Source organism: Artibeus jamaicensis, unplaced genomic scaffold (assembly GCF_021234435.1).
Source record: "Artibeus jamaicensis isolate MK-2021 breed Jamaican fruit bat unplaced genomic scaffold, CSHL_Jam_final contig_1015, whole genome shotgun sequence".
NCBI lineage: Eukaryota > Metazoa > Chordata > Mammalia > Chiroptera > Phyllostomidae > Artibeus > Artibeus jamaicensis.
This window is the reverse complement of record NW_026521194.1, coordinates 4,595,157-4,609,531: the sequence shown is the minus strand read 5'-3', so window position 1 is coordinate 4,609,531 and position 14,375 is coordinate 4,595,157. Positions and strand designations below refer to the sequence as shown.

Below are 14,375 nucleotides of genomic sequence, written 5' to 3'. Positions count from 1 at the left end.
TCCACAAGGGGGCACCATCGCCACCTTACCGCAGGATGGGAAGGAAAAAGGCCTACACTATAAATAGCTGTTTCTCAACGCAAGGCCTGCCTCCGGGAACAGACTGGGAAGGAAGTTAGAACCCTGTGCTTAGAGTTGATTCCCCCACAGTGAATGTCTCTGCCTGTCCTGGGAACATCACCCAGTCCAGCCCCTGCCTGCCTTCCAGATGTAGCTCACCGGCTCCTTCTATACACCTTTCTGACCCTCCGTACCCCTCCGAGGAGTTGCTATTAAGCCCAATTCTCAGCACCACCCTGACACCACGGTATTTTATCCCAGACAAATCTAACGTGTCTGCCTCCTCCACGTGAACTACGACCTGCACAAGGACAAGGACCTGTCACTCATCTCTTAAAACCCCATCCAGCTCTCTGTTCGGCACACGGTCAGTGCTGAAGAAACCTCTTTGGACCTTTTTTGCTAAGGTAAATAAAACCTCTGATTGCCACTGGTAGGACTGAGATAGTCCCAGGAGGTATGAAGAAATGAAAAGAAATGATAAGGAGAGACAGGGAAGAAATGCGTATTTTAGAGACAAAGGAGGCATTCGGGGCACCTCCCATTGATAACTGCAGTAAACGCGCACCCATCATCCGTCTGCATGTCCACACACACACACTCCCCACCCTCTGCCCCATCCGTCCTTAGATGCCTCCCTCCCAGGTGCCATCAGGTGCCATGTACTCTCTTAGATAAGAAAACGAAACCAAAAAAAAGGAACTCTGACCTCAAAGAGCTGTGTACCTGTGAGGTGGAGGCTGACATAATTGAACTTGGAAAAGAGTAAAGCTGAAGTTGTAACGACTACCTTCACGGGGAAGTACTCAAGGACGTGAGTGCAAAACAAGGGGAGTCTGACCTGTCAGCAAGGTCAGGGATGGATGGGTGCCTTGAGGAAGCTAAACTACTTGAGTTAATGGCTATAAAAATAGCTCACACGTGAACATTTGCTAAGTGCCGGGCACTTCAATAAATGCTGTACCTGTATTATCTTTATCCTCATAACAACATCAATGTTGTTATAACTCTTCTTGTAGTATCACTGGATGTCTCCATTTTACAGATGACACTGAGACACAGGGAGGTCAAATAACTTGCATAAGTTATTTGGTCACACAGCCAATAAAGGGCAGAACTGAGATGCAAACTCAGACCTCAATGCTTTTAACTATGATGTTATTCGTGGAATAGTGTGAAAGTGAATGGACATTAACAAGGGGCAGGGGAGGGTTCCAGGTGGTGCGATGCACATGTGGGGGGTGTGAGAGGAGAGAAGGTGAGGCTGCAGAGAGGTGGGGGGGCAGCCCCGCGGGGCGCGTCCCCAGCACACTGGAAAGGGCCGCTGTGTTGGTTCTCACTCTCTGCAGGGCAGGTGCCGCCTCTACAAAACCAACTTGGCGGTCTTCGCACATGGACTGTTCAGTCTCCAGGGTTTTTCTGAGACCTGTTATGTAGGCAATTACTTCTCAGAGGGGCAGATCACCCCAGCTGGCAGTCTGGAAATTTGTGGGAACATTTCTGGTTAAGTGGGCAGTAGCCAGAGATGGGGCATGTCCTGAATATTCCAAAACAGTCCTGAAACAATGAAGAGTTGTCCTCCTCCTGCATAACTTTCAAACACCCTGATGGACAGTCACATTGGTGACACATCTGTTTACCATTATCTGAGCCCAGAACCTTCTTCTTTTCCATGTAAACACACGTATCTTTGGGGGGCACACCTTTACTGTGCATTGAATTTGCCAGGAATGTGACGACCATGCAAATCGAACAGAGACTAGACTGACTTTACTTGGAAATGTACTGAGAGTGTTGCACCATTTTAGAAAAACATTGCATCAATGATGGTCATGCAACTTGTGGTTTTCATGCCATGGGTACCTCATACTTGCCTTGGTCCGTGCCCCTGGGTTTACCTGTTGAACTACATATATAAATGGCTTTTGTTGTTCCTTATAATACAGTTTGACATTCCCCATATTAACTTTTAAAGTTTTGTGAAGGTTATATTAGGTGTATACTTCAGGACAGTAAAGAGAATATTAAAAATATTTGTTTAAAAATAGGGAGTTGGGTCTACAGGCTTGAAAAGCGCTGCTTGGGTCTCGTTACTCTCAGTTCCCCAGAGAAGCGGCGCGTGAAGCGGTTGATGGACAGGATGTGCATCCAAGTGCTTTGACAACTGGTGAGTGGTATACTCACGTGACCTAACATGACATAGTACGTTAGGGGGCTGGGGGTTCACACCACGGTCAGACTGCCGTCTAGCAGCTCGTGACCTCAGCGTCCTAGCACTGTTCTTCGGACCACAGGCTCAGAAACACCTCTAAACCCTTCACGTTTGTTGGTCTCCTGATGGTTTCATTACTGCGCTGTCCAGGATCCTGCTGAGAAGGGACGCCATGGATTTCCCCAAACCAGCCTGGCTCTCGTCCACCCTCCAGCATCCCTTGTCTATCTCCTCACTAGTCCCTTGAAAGGTTACCAAACGCTCACAGGTAAGTCTGGTGATGGGTGGTGGAGGTAGACCGAGGAAGAACTAGTTTTAATGCAGCATGTTAGGCCCCTCCCTTGCAGACTCTGACTCAGCAGGTTGGGCCTGGTGGTCTGTGTTGCAAACATATAGCCCAAGTAGCTCTCACGCAGTGCATCAGGAACACGTTTTACATGAGCCGAGAGCCGGAGTTCCCCCAAGTTTTGTCTTCCAGCTTCTCCCTCTGAGTCTCTTTTGCTGCTTCTCCTGTGCCCTTGACCTTCCCTTCTGTGACAAACGGTCCCCAAATCTACATTTCTAGAGTTCACTTTCCTCTGTCGTTCTGGACTGCCTCTCCTCCTGGATGGTTTCACCTGGGCCTCCAGTTTACAAATTAACAGGTTTGAAATGCGTGAGACATCTGCTCGGTTTCACGGGAGAACAGAGGCAGGTGAACAAGTAATCGTCGTGCAGGGTGGCAGTGCTATAATGAAGGAGCAGAGACGAGGCACAGTCATCTGCCCATTACAACCAGAGAGGGGGCACCTACTGCCTGAGAGCACAGAAGCAAGAGGCAGGGAAGGTGAGAGGGATCAGTCCTGAATCTTAAAGGCCGAGAAGGACATTCCAGGCATAGGAGACAACAGATACCAAGCAGGAAAGAATAAGCAACAAAAATTTCGAAACAGACAAGGGCCAGTGGGCAAGGGCTTCAGGGATGAGACGCAGTGAGAAAGACCCCCAGGGGACATGAGAGGAGTCGTGAAAAGAGAAGGAAGGCAGGCGGAGGTTGCGGGGCCTGGTCAAAAGGAAACAAGTGGTCAGCAGGGCCCTGGCCTTGCACGGCAGAAGGCCCCGTGGACTTGCAGGCACGAGGCGGAATCTTAGAGTCCGGCTCACACGTTCATTCACAAAGTGTGAAGTCACCCAAAATGACTGCCCCGGAAACTGTGAGCACTCACCCCTGGTTTCGTTTTTAACCCACGCGTTGATGGAATCGCAGGCGGAGGCTGGATCCTTGAAGTTCACGTTCCGGACTTCGCACTGAAACACATCCTTGTTCCTCGTGACAAAAGGCATCTCGATCTTAGAGCCATTCTTCACGAACATCGCGTTAGCCACCGTCACAGTATCTTTGTTCTTCTTGGAGACGATGGCCTTATTGATCTTCTTCAGCGTTTTACCAACTCCTGGGGGCGCGTGAGAAAACATGGCAATATTTCCATGAGAATTCTCAAAAGTTACTTTTTGAGCTATCTCCTATCTTATGGCAAATAACAACAGTCTGAACAAGACAATGTGAGTAGAAGAGATTGTGTTTTTTGCTTTCTCAGTGTCCTTATGTTAATTAAGGAAAGGGAGGAATAAAGTACAACTATTACTAGGCCTTAGAAGTCCGTTTTTCTTTGAGCATCAAATCGGGCACATTCAAGGCAGTCTCTGCACCTTCCCTACGTGGCCCTCGTCCTCCTGGAGGGCCTTCCCGGTACCAGGGCAACAGGAAGACCGGCAAGCTCCTCGATTATGGAGCCTCGAAGGGCGACATGAAAGGAATCTTCCCGAACCATTCTCCTTCTCACTTAAGATCCCGACTGCTCTTCCCTTTCCTGCCAAAGATTTAGCACTGTGATTCTCTTTTTCTAGTTTGGAAATAAAAATGAATAAAATAAGCGTTCGAAAGACTATAAAAAATGGCCATGTGCCACCATCCGAGAACAATGTGGTTTTTACTTAATATCAGGCTCAAAAAGTAAGGGGATTAATTTTATGGCAGCGTGAGATTTATTTTCCGTGAGCCATTCACGCACGCTTCGTTTGGTTTCAGAGCGTGGGGAAGAGGGAAATAAGTTACAAGGACGACACGTGTTTATATAAAGAGCTTGTTACAGACCCTTCTTACTCGCTTTACTGAATGACACTGTCCTGAAATGCCCTGCAGCGTGACCTTGGTGGTCTTCTGCAGAGTCAACCTGTCCCTGAGAGCGTTTCTTTTTCGGACCCTTTAAACGAGGGCAGGGTAAAGACTCCCCGGCTCCGAAGGCCTTTGTTGGGTCTCTGATGGCTGTACTCCTCATGCTGTTCTGTGGGGCAGGCCCAGCAGGAGGGGGCAGGTCCATTTTATAAGTTAGAGGCCAAGTCCCAGGCCTGCGCCTCTCAGCTACGTGGCCTCCTCCACGCTCCCTGGTCTCCTGATGGGAAAAGATCAGAGCAGATCTGGCCCCCTCTGCCCCTCACTGTCCTGCCTCCATCCTCAACAAGAGCATCACTACTGTGAATTCTCAGAGGCTGGGCCAGAAGTAGGGCCTGAACGACCACCGAGGTCCCTCAGATCAGTGTCACGTGGACAGAAGTCAGAGCAGCACGGGAGGAGAAAGGGGTGGGGCGGGGGCGGGGCACCGCTGACTGGCCAATAGCACCCAGACTTCAGAAACACTGCTGAAAGTGGGGTTGGCTCGGCTTTACAACAAACAACAGAAATCCAGTTGCTATTCCGGAACTGGATTGGCTGAAGGGTGGCCCCAGGAAAGACCCTACATTCTAGAAGTGATTCACCGTGAAGTGATAAATCACCAAAGTTTCCGAAATTCCGACCAAGTGGCGGAACAGTGAGTTCCAGGCATTTAGTGTTTCCAGGCTGCTGATAGGTGAGCAAACTGCAGACTCCAGCAAACTTGAACGCCGCATCACCAGAGCAGGGCGGTCAGGCACTGGGTGCTGCAGGTCGGCAGGCTGCACTGAGACCACCAGCCATCAGCCACAGCACCTGCAGCACGCGAACTCCCACCTCCCTCGTCTTCCTCTCCAGCTGAAGGTGTCAACGCAAGTCAAGAATCCTATAATGTCATGGCCAGCAGAAGTGGAGGAACATGCGTAGGAAAAATCCAGCATTTTCCAATTAAGTGACTGAGACCCAGACATGGAAGGTGGCTGGTTCAAGGGCACAAAGCCCCGCAGGCCCCGCAGCCAGCCCTGCTCCCGAGTCCCCTGCAGTGTGGAAGGGCCAGGAGGACGGTAACTCTGGGGGAAAACCGAGCTAAAGCAAAACCAGAGTGCTGAGACACAGACACCCTTCAGTTAGGTTTAAATAGGTAATTAAAAACAGGGTTTTCTTTCAAGAAACTAAGCCTTTCCCACTGGGCTTTACTTTAAAAAAATGTTTTTGTAGCTTTTATTTTGAAATAATTATAGCCTCCTAGGCAGTTGCATAACGGCGGATGGGGTGGTCCCATGTACCCATCACCCAGATTCTCCCATCGGGGACTTTGCGTGTGACCACAGTACAGTGCCACAGCCAGGAAACTGCCCTTGCGACCGTCCACAGAGCTCACTCACACTTGTACCGTGTGCACAGCTTTGTGTAATTTTATGTCCCAGGCAGATCCCGTGTCCATCACCGCAGTCCAGATGCAGGACAGTCCCATCACCACCAGGCTTCCCCACGCTTCCCTCCCTGGCCACACCCACTCACCTGCCCAGGTGACATTTTTAAAAGTGCGCTCAGAGCCATAAAGAATGTTTAGCCCTGTAGGCCACGGAGGCGGGGCACCAGGCAGTTTTCTCTTCATGGGTGAGGAAACTGAGAGCTGGGGGTTTGACCCACAGCCCCACAGAACAGAGGCCAGGGCCTGCTCCCACCTGCCAGCAGTGCCACACCTGTGCTTGAGAGTGGACTTGGCCCAAGCTCCGGATGGTGCCGGGGAAAACCCACCCGGCTGCTCCACTTGCTTCTGGGGCTCTGACCCAGCAAGGAACCCACTGACCCAAAACCCCGGCCGGGCCCTGCAGCCAGAGCCCAGCGGCGGCAGCGCACGCACCTTTCACGCCGTATCTCATCACCGCGGTGAGCTGGGCCTTCGTTCGGCCGTCGGCTCCCAGCTGCAGCATCCCCAGGACGGAGGCGATCCCGTGCGGGGACACCACGATGTTCTCCTGAGGCCGGGACTTGGCGATCTGGCTGAACACCTGGATTCCTATGTCGGAGCCTAGTTCCTCCAGAGGCTGAGGGTTGAACTGGAGGCACACGGAGGGCAACGTCACTGTGACCACGAGCACGAAGGGGAAATGCCAAGACATGGTTCCTGCTGGCAAGGCCACCCTGGAAACCAGAGGAAAAAGAACATTTGAACTCTGCTTAAATGCACACTTTGGGGACTACTTTTTACTCAGCCAGGTATGATTTACTGTATACTCCATGTAACTGAATACCATCTTGACACACTGAAGACAGAACAACATAGATTAAATCGGTTTTGACCATATGTTGTTAGGGGGACGAGGAGGGAGAGGAAGGGAACTTCCGCTTTGTAAGTCCCAGTGATGTGCCAGACACTATTCTAATTGTTACTTGTTACTCAAAACCACCATTCACTCAATTAAACCAACACTTACTGAGGGCCTACTGTGTGTTAGGCCCTTGTCTAAGGGCTGGGCATTCAACTGCAACAAAGGTAGTCAGACCCCTGGCCTCCTGCAGTTTCCATTCTAGAGGGAGGCAGAGAATATTGAGCAAACCAGGAAGCAGTGAAGTGGCTTCGGAGGGGGACCAGGGTCAGCACAATGACACAGTGATGCCAGCGGAATACAAGACGGGGCTGTTGTCGGGGAAGCCACCTCTGCTGGGGGAGCAACACGGGGAGAGTTACAAGGATGAGAAGCAGACCCGGCAATGAGGGTTTGGAAGGGCAGGCAGACGGACGGCAGGGCAGAGGCCCCGAGGCAGGAACAAGCCTGGCGTTAGAGGTTGGGTGGCTGTGACTTAAGGAACCCGGATGAGGTGAAAAGGAGGAGAGGCTGGATCCTGAAGGGCCCGAGAGCCTGGTGTGGCTCCTGGATTTCATCCTGAGGGGGAAACCACTCACGTTGCTACGACTGTTTTATAACTGTGCACCGTATACTTGTTTTTTTCACATGAACATATTCCTTTCGTAAAGAATCGTTAATTACAATACATTTAAGTGACACCCTTAAATCTATGATGGGCAGAAAATTGGTAAATGTATCAATTGTGAGGATGGCACGGTTTACCCTGATATGCTTGATTACAATTACAGTGGTTTTTAAAAAATGTGCTTTCTTCCTTGAGCTCTATTGGAAATGTACATGTGTTTATGAAAAAGCAAATACTGTCATTGAATAAGGACCTAAAAGTGGCAGCAGTGAAACAAAAGCAGAATTTGTGATGTGGCCAATTGGGTTCCTGCCTTCTAGATTTAGCTCCTGCCAAGCACGTCTCCCACGGGCGAGGTTGGGAGTGTCTGCAGAGAAGAAGAAAGAGGGGATCTTCTGGGGCTAGGTGCTCCAGGGAAAAGCAACGGCACTGGGCCCATCAGCAGATGAGCAGATAAAGAGCTGTGGTATGCAAACACAACGGAATATTACTCGGCCATAAAAAGGAAGGAAATCTTACTTTTTACAACAGCACAGGTGGACCTGGAGCAGCAATTTTCAACCGTTGTGCCACAAGACTTTTTAAAACATTCAATACTTTACTTTTTAGTCAGGAGCACTGACCTCTTTTCCCTTAGATTGTCAAGAAAAGTGGTAACAGCCAACACAGCAATAGCCATCCAGTGTGAATCAATCAAAATTATACCTTTTTCTTGTGTGATCAGCAAAAACTACATTTTTTGGTGCCCTGTAGGATTTTGGTCATTAGCACGTGCCGTGAGATGGGAAAGGTTGAAAATCATTCATCTAGAGGATACGATGCTAAGTGAAATAAGTCAGACAGAGAAAGACAAACACCATGTGCTTTCACTTATACGTGGAATCTAAAGAACAAAGTAAACACAAACAGACTCACAGACACAGAGGACAGACTGACAGTTGCCAGAGGGGAGGGAGGCTGGAGGGCCGGATGAAACAGATGAAGGGATGGAGAAGTACGAATTGGTAGTCAGAGAACAGTCATAGAGATGTAAATTATCACAGAGGAAATACAGTTAATGATGCTGTAATAATTATGTATGGGGCCAGGAAGTAGTGGGGCGGGGAGAGCACTCCGTAAGGTACATGATTTTCTTACCATCATGCTGTACATCTGAAACTAATGCAGAGTCAATGCTGATGGTAAACTGTGATAGAAAATGAAGTGAGCAGGACTTTAGAGATTAAAAAAGAAAAAAAGAAGAAAGAAAGGGCACCGGGGCAGCATCAGGCAAAACTGGCATTTGGTGCTTCCTCACCTTTCTGTCTATTCACTTATTTCCTGTCACCCCAGACCAGAACATAGTAGGTGTTCAATAAATACATGTGGAATTAAACCTGAGGGCTTATCTACGTCCTATTTTTGCTAATTATTTTTCATTGCCATTAGAATTACATTTGTGAGTGTGACTAGGAAAATGTTTGCGTTGAGCCCCGAGCCCCACTGTTCACCCCAAACACTTCCCAAGGAGGGGGACATTGGCTGGGGTGGGAGGAGGGCTGGCGGTGAGAGGTCCCCACTCACCACACCCCCATGCACAGGGCCGCAAGGTGAACCACCAGGCCAGCAGGCATTCCAGGTGAGCTTGCAATTTTTTTTACATTTTGTGAAACAAGCATATTAAAAAAAATACAGAGCATTCAGAGTTTCTCTGGAGCCTCACAGTCAAAGAATTGTGCAAAGGCAGCCGTCTAAATTCAGAACAGGTGAGTGAACTGCATGTGCTCCTGCTGGGGGCTCTCACAGGGCCAGCGTGGCCTATTTTGACTTTGGCACCTGGGACCAGCCACAATACCCTGACAGTCCCTTGCATTTCTTTCAGCCTGTTGGACTCTGGAGAGTTTCCAAATCTTGATAATGGAAGCTTCACTCATTTTATCTAAAAAGTAGACATTGTGTCCATCTTCCCTCCCTCCCTCCCTCTTTCTTCTTCTTTTTTTTTTTGGAGAGAAATGTATTCTTTAAAATGAAATATACCCAAAAGCCACTAGAAGTCTAAAACAATTTGTACAATCTTTGTTACACATGGTCAAATCCGGTGACTGGCGCGAACTTCATCAATCTGAACTGGCCCTTCCTTGCATCACAGTCCCCTCGGTCCCCCACCTTCGGCACGCCATAGGTGTCATCTGTACCCTGGAGCCTTTATGGGAACTCCTCCAGGATTAGCAAGTACTTGAATGAATATTCAAATCTGCACACTCATAAAAGACATCCAATTGGTTTTGCCTCTTATGGCTGACGCACCTCAATGTTATAGATTTATGTAGAAGGTGGTAAAACAAGTATTAAGGATCAGGAACAGACAAAAATGTAACAGCTCCAATATCTTAAAGTCAGCAAAGACAATCTGAATAAATAGCCATCTTTCTTCTGAATAAACAGCCATCTTATTTAGCAGAATTTTACCCAGTTGGGAAGTTTGGCTGAAAGAACAGTTCCATTATGATAGCAGGGGAAGGCAGCCACGGGTGTTTTCCTTGGTTTCTTGGGTTTGGGGAGTTTGAGGGAGCTGCCTGAGTGCAGCTTCATAATCGTGCATCGGGACAGTGTCGGAGCTGTGCGAGACTTGGACTCAGAGCTGGTTTTGATTGATGTTCTGGGCACAGCTTCTCCTTGGACTCAGTTTCCTAGGCTAAATGCTCACTCGTCTGAACTCACCTGGCTTGTGTACACATCAAAGACCATGCTTTTACTTTGCTCCAAAGTCCCGTAGCCAGGAGAGTGGATACTGATGCACAATTACTCCAGGCCTATAAAATTCCTAATACAGAGGCACATGCGTGTTCATACACACAGTCTTTTGCATAGAATGACTGTTGGTGCTATCAGGCTTTGAAACGCTTCGTCTCTACAGGACAAGCAGCTTCTCAGTATGGGAAGAACAGAGTAACATCCTGTTTATTTTTCAAAGAAATTATACTTTGAACTTTCAAATAAGAGAGAAAGAATAAAGACGTTGCCCAATCGTATTGCACAGCAGCAATGTGTTTCCATGTCTTGAATAATTTGTTCATAACAGTAAAAAAAAAAACAAAACAGATTCTAGCTTAAGCCATCATGGAGGAAGATCATAAACCTAAATAAATAAAGCCATCATTACAGGCGTATCCTTCCAAATGTGGGTTTCTTTTCCCCCCACAAACTTCTAGCTTCTCTTGCTCCAAACCCTTCCTTCTCAGTGTGGAAAAAGTGCTGGAAGTGACTGGGCACTACTTGGAGCTTTAAGTGAGCTTTAGAGTAGTGAGTCACTGCTGGTAGTTTTGTGAATGCCAGACACAGAGTGCATCCCTGTATTTATAAACGTACCACTTGCCAATGGCAGGGAGAGGGCACACTCTTCACAGTCTTCCCACCCTGCCCTCCCCCGACCTCAGTTGGTCACTGCTCCACAGGCAAACCTGTAGCTCAAATCCTCAGCTGAATGTCAATGCCATACTTCCAGCTGTCGGCTGCATATTTTCACCTGATGGTTCAGAACACTGTCTTGGCCTAGGAAACGCTAATCTGTGAAATCTACCAACTCTCCTCCTGCAGGGGTGTCCAACCTTTTGGCGTCTCTGTGCCACACTGGAAGGAGGAGAGCTGTCTTGGGCCATGCAGTAAATACACAAATACCAATGAAAAATGATGAGCAAAAAAAAAAAAAAAGGTTTTAAGTAAATTTACGATTTGTGTTGGGCCACATTCATGGCCAACCTGGGCTGCATGTGGCCTGTGGGGCCGCTGGTTGGACCCCCTGCAGGGTGGCATTTCCTGTTGCTAGTCCTTGGTCTTGGCCTTAACCTAGGCTTTGCTTCTCTCCCTTACCCCTCACCTACCAAACACCAGAGCTTCCCTCAGCTCTTTCCACAGCTATGGGAAGCTTTCCCTGGGAAGCTTTCCCTGATGGTCCCTGATAGGGCTATTCCCTTCCTTCTCTGCATTCCCGTAGCATTTCCCACCTGTACCTCTCATTTTGTGTTACAAGTATTTTTCTCCCTCCCTACTAGACTGAAAGCTCATGGCAACCAAGGGAGTTTGGAATCCTGGTGCCCACAGGGTCTTCTTTGGGGACCCACCACTGGGACATGCTAAAGCAGAGGTTGACCCATGGGACCAATCCAGCTGCTCAAGATGTTTGGTTTAGAATACAAGGCATTATAAAAATATTCAAGCAATGAAAAGTTAGAAGATGCCATGTGCAACCTAGATTTTCAGTTGTTCTCAGGAAAACCGAAAATGAATGGGAGTTCTGGTAACGCGGAATCCTCACTGCTCAGGCAAACATCCTGCGCAGCAACCGTGCCCCGGGGACTGGGCGCAGCTCCCTCGCTCCCTGCTGCCGTCACTTAAGCCACCTCTCCATGCTGTGGGGCACTGTGGCCAGACCCCTGCCCTGAACAAACGCTAACCCGTCGAACAAACACCAATACGTGGAACAATGGGAAACTAGCAGAGCAGGACACAAGAGGTGAAGCTTAGTTTCAACCTACTAAATTTTTTTCCGAAATAAAGTAAAATACATTTTGTATGTAACACATGAGCTAATGAGCTATGTCGGCTCTATTGACTATAACAAAGAAGATGTAAACAGTCTGGGCAGGAAAGAAACACGAGAAAGAGTCTCCTGGCTCCGTCTCTTAGCCAGATGATCCCCATGTGTGGTAGGATGACCCGAGAGTGTCTAGTTCATGCGAAATCCCTTTCATTCTCTAGAAAATGTCTAAAGGGATACATGTTATTAATTATGTATTTAAAATCATTATGTCACGAATGACTTCAAATATGTGTAAAAATAAAATAAAGCCCCAGTATCCAAATAAAATAATTATCAACTCATGGTCTAGCCTATTTCTTCTAAAATCAAAGATTCTTTTGAAGCAAATTCTAGACACCATATCATTTAAAATATTTTTGACACTCTAAACCTATGGAATATATTACACATGTGTGTATATATCTGTCTTTATATATACACATACACAATATCATTACCCCACTCAAAAATCAATACGTCTTTTATACATTAAACACCTAGTTAGTATTCAAATGTCCCTGATTCTCTTGTATTTCTTTATAATTTATTTGATTCAGGGGCTAAATAAGCTCCACACACTGGCTGATAGGTCTCTTGTCTTTAAAAAACATCTTCTCCTGGTATCTTTATTTTTAACTTTTTCCTTGGAACTTTTTGGCTGAAGAAACCAGGCCATTTGTCCCACTGAGTTTTCCACGGTCTGGATTTTGCTGATTGCGTTCATGTGATACTGTCTTCTGTGCTTCCTGTACATTGGGGGCCTGGGGCAGAAGTCTGTGTGCTCCTGAGTCAGATCTGGCCGTGCTGATTTGCCTGCAGCTGCGTTCAAGCTCCTACAGGTGGCAGAACAGACTTGCCCGGCTGCGACAGAGACCACGAGGCCGTCTGACCAGCAAAGCCAGAAACTCGGTTGGTTACTACTTGGCTTTTTGCAGGAAGTTTGTCACCTCTGCTCTCGAGACTGGTCAGACCCAAATTTCTTTTTTGTGAGAATATTTAATAAAGGCATTGTACCTGGTGCTGGAAGGAGACAGTGGCTACGTGTGTGTGTGTGTGTGTGTGTGTGTGTGTGTGTGTGTGTGAGACCTTAGCAGCTGCTCATGATCATTGCTTAAGAGTATTATTAGGGGTTGCCCAATGATGCTGTTGTAATTCTAACTTTCCTTCTTCATTAGCTGGAACTCTTCTATAAAAAGAAATTCTCCATAACCAACTATTGAGTTATCCTCAGGTTCAATTTGTATAGCACAGGCAGGATAAATGTTTGAGTCATTCCCCACATTGTTCTCACAACGATAATAAGTTGGTTATCTAGCATTGTACAGTTGATCATAGGGGTTTTATTTGTTTTGTTAGTATAAAAGCTCATGTTTTTAAAAATATCTTAAAGGCCTTGATCCACTTAAATTTTATTGTCCTCACTGATGTTTAAGCTGAGCCTTTTCAGTTTGGCTGAAATGTTCATATGACCCGCAGGCTCATTCTGTACGCTTCTTGTCCTGGGTGGAATCAGGCACTTCCCCAGAGGGCTCTGGTACCTCTAGTGGGAGACAGTATTTAGAGACCACAATCTGAGTGTGCTCTCCTAATAAAACTTTAAGTCAACGCTGGGAATACTGAGCATTGCTGATGTAGAAAGCCCAAAATGCGTTTACATCACTCTCTGGACTATATCCAAATACGGAAATTCACATGATGAAAGACAGGCTGTTTACCCGTGAATCGGTGTGCCTCCCACAGCCCTGCAGCCCCAGGGAGGCACGCTGGATGATGAAAAGACTGGGGAGTGAGCTGGGCATGAAAGTGGGGCTAGACTGATCAAAACAGATCACCCTCATGTGAAGGCAGTGAGTCTCCTCCTAAGAGTGGGATGCTAACTATTCAAGTGTCTGAAATGAGCTGGCACATGGCATGACGAGGAGAGTCCCCTGATGTATCTTGGGGGGGGAGGTATGACAACCAGCCCTTGCCCCCCCTTAGTGAAACATGACATTTTCTCAAGCACTGGGAAAGCTTTGATATCCTTCTGGTCTCTGTTTGTCCAGGATCCTCATTCTTAGGGCCCAGAGTTCCCTATTATTCTATCTTTGAACGAACCATTCCTTCCACAGCAGGTAGAGAAAAAACAGTATATCAGATTATATGAGAATCAGGACATCTTCCAGCCGTTGTTGTTTTGGGGGTTTTTTGGACAGTTTTTCTTCCCAAAGAAATAAATGCGAAGGGAAGGTATTAGGCTGCAAGTTGAGACTAAGTGGCCTTAAGCAGGACCTGCTTACGGTTGAGCCAAATGTGTCTCACCAGTACCTTTACCAATAGGCCACGCTCTAACTCTTCAGGGTGTCTGGCAAGAGGCATTCTAGAGGCTTTCAGGGGTTGGCCCACAGAGATGGAGGCTGATCTGCAGAGTGACA

The 14,375-nt window shown here is 47.5% G+C and overlaps 1 protein-coding gene across 1 annotated transcript in view; it reads right to left on the bottom strand.

Moving 5' to 3' along the window:
- SERPINE2 (serpin family E member 2) overlaps positions 1-14,375 on the bottom strand; it is a 54,999-nt gene that overhangs the window by 16,230 nt on the left and 24,394 nt on the right. Inside the window, exons 2-3 of the mRNA XM_037139228.2 lie at positions 6,331-6,611; positions 3,478-3,705 (exon numbers count right to left, since the gene is read on the bottom strand). Coding sequence (XP_036995123.2) covers positions 3,478-3,705; positions 6,331-6,589 — 487 coding nt within the window. The 5' untranslated portion in view covers positions 6,590-6,611. The remainder of the gene's footprint in view (positions 1-3,477; positions 3,706-6,330; positions 6,612-14,375) is intronic.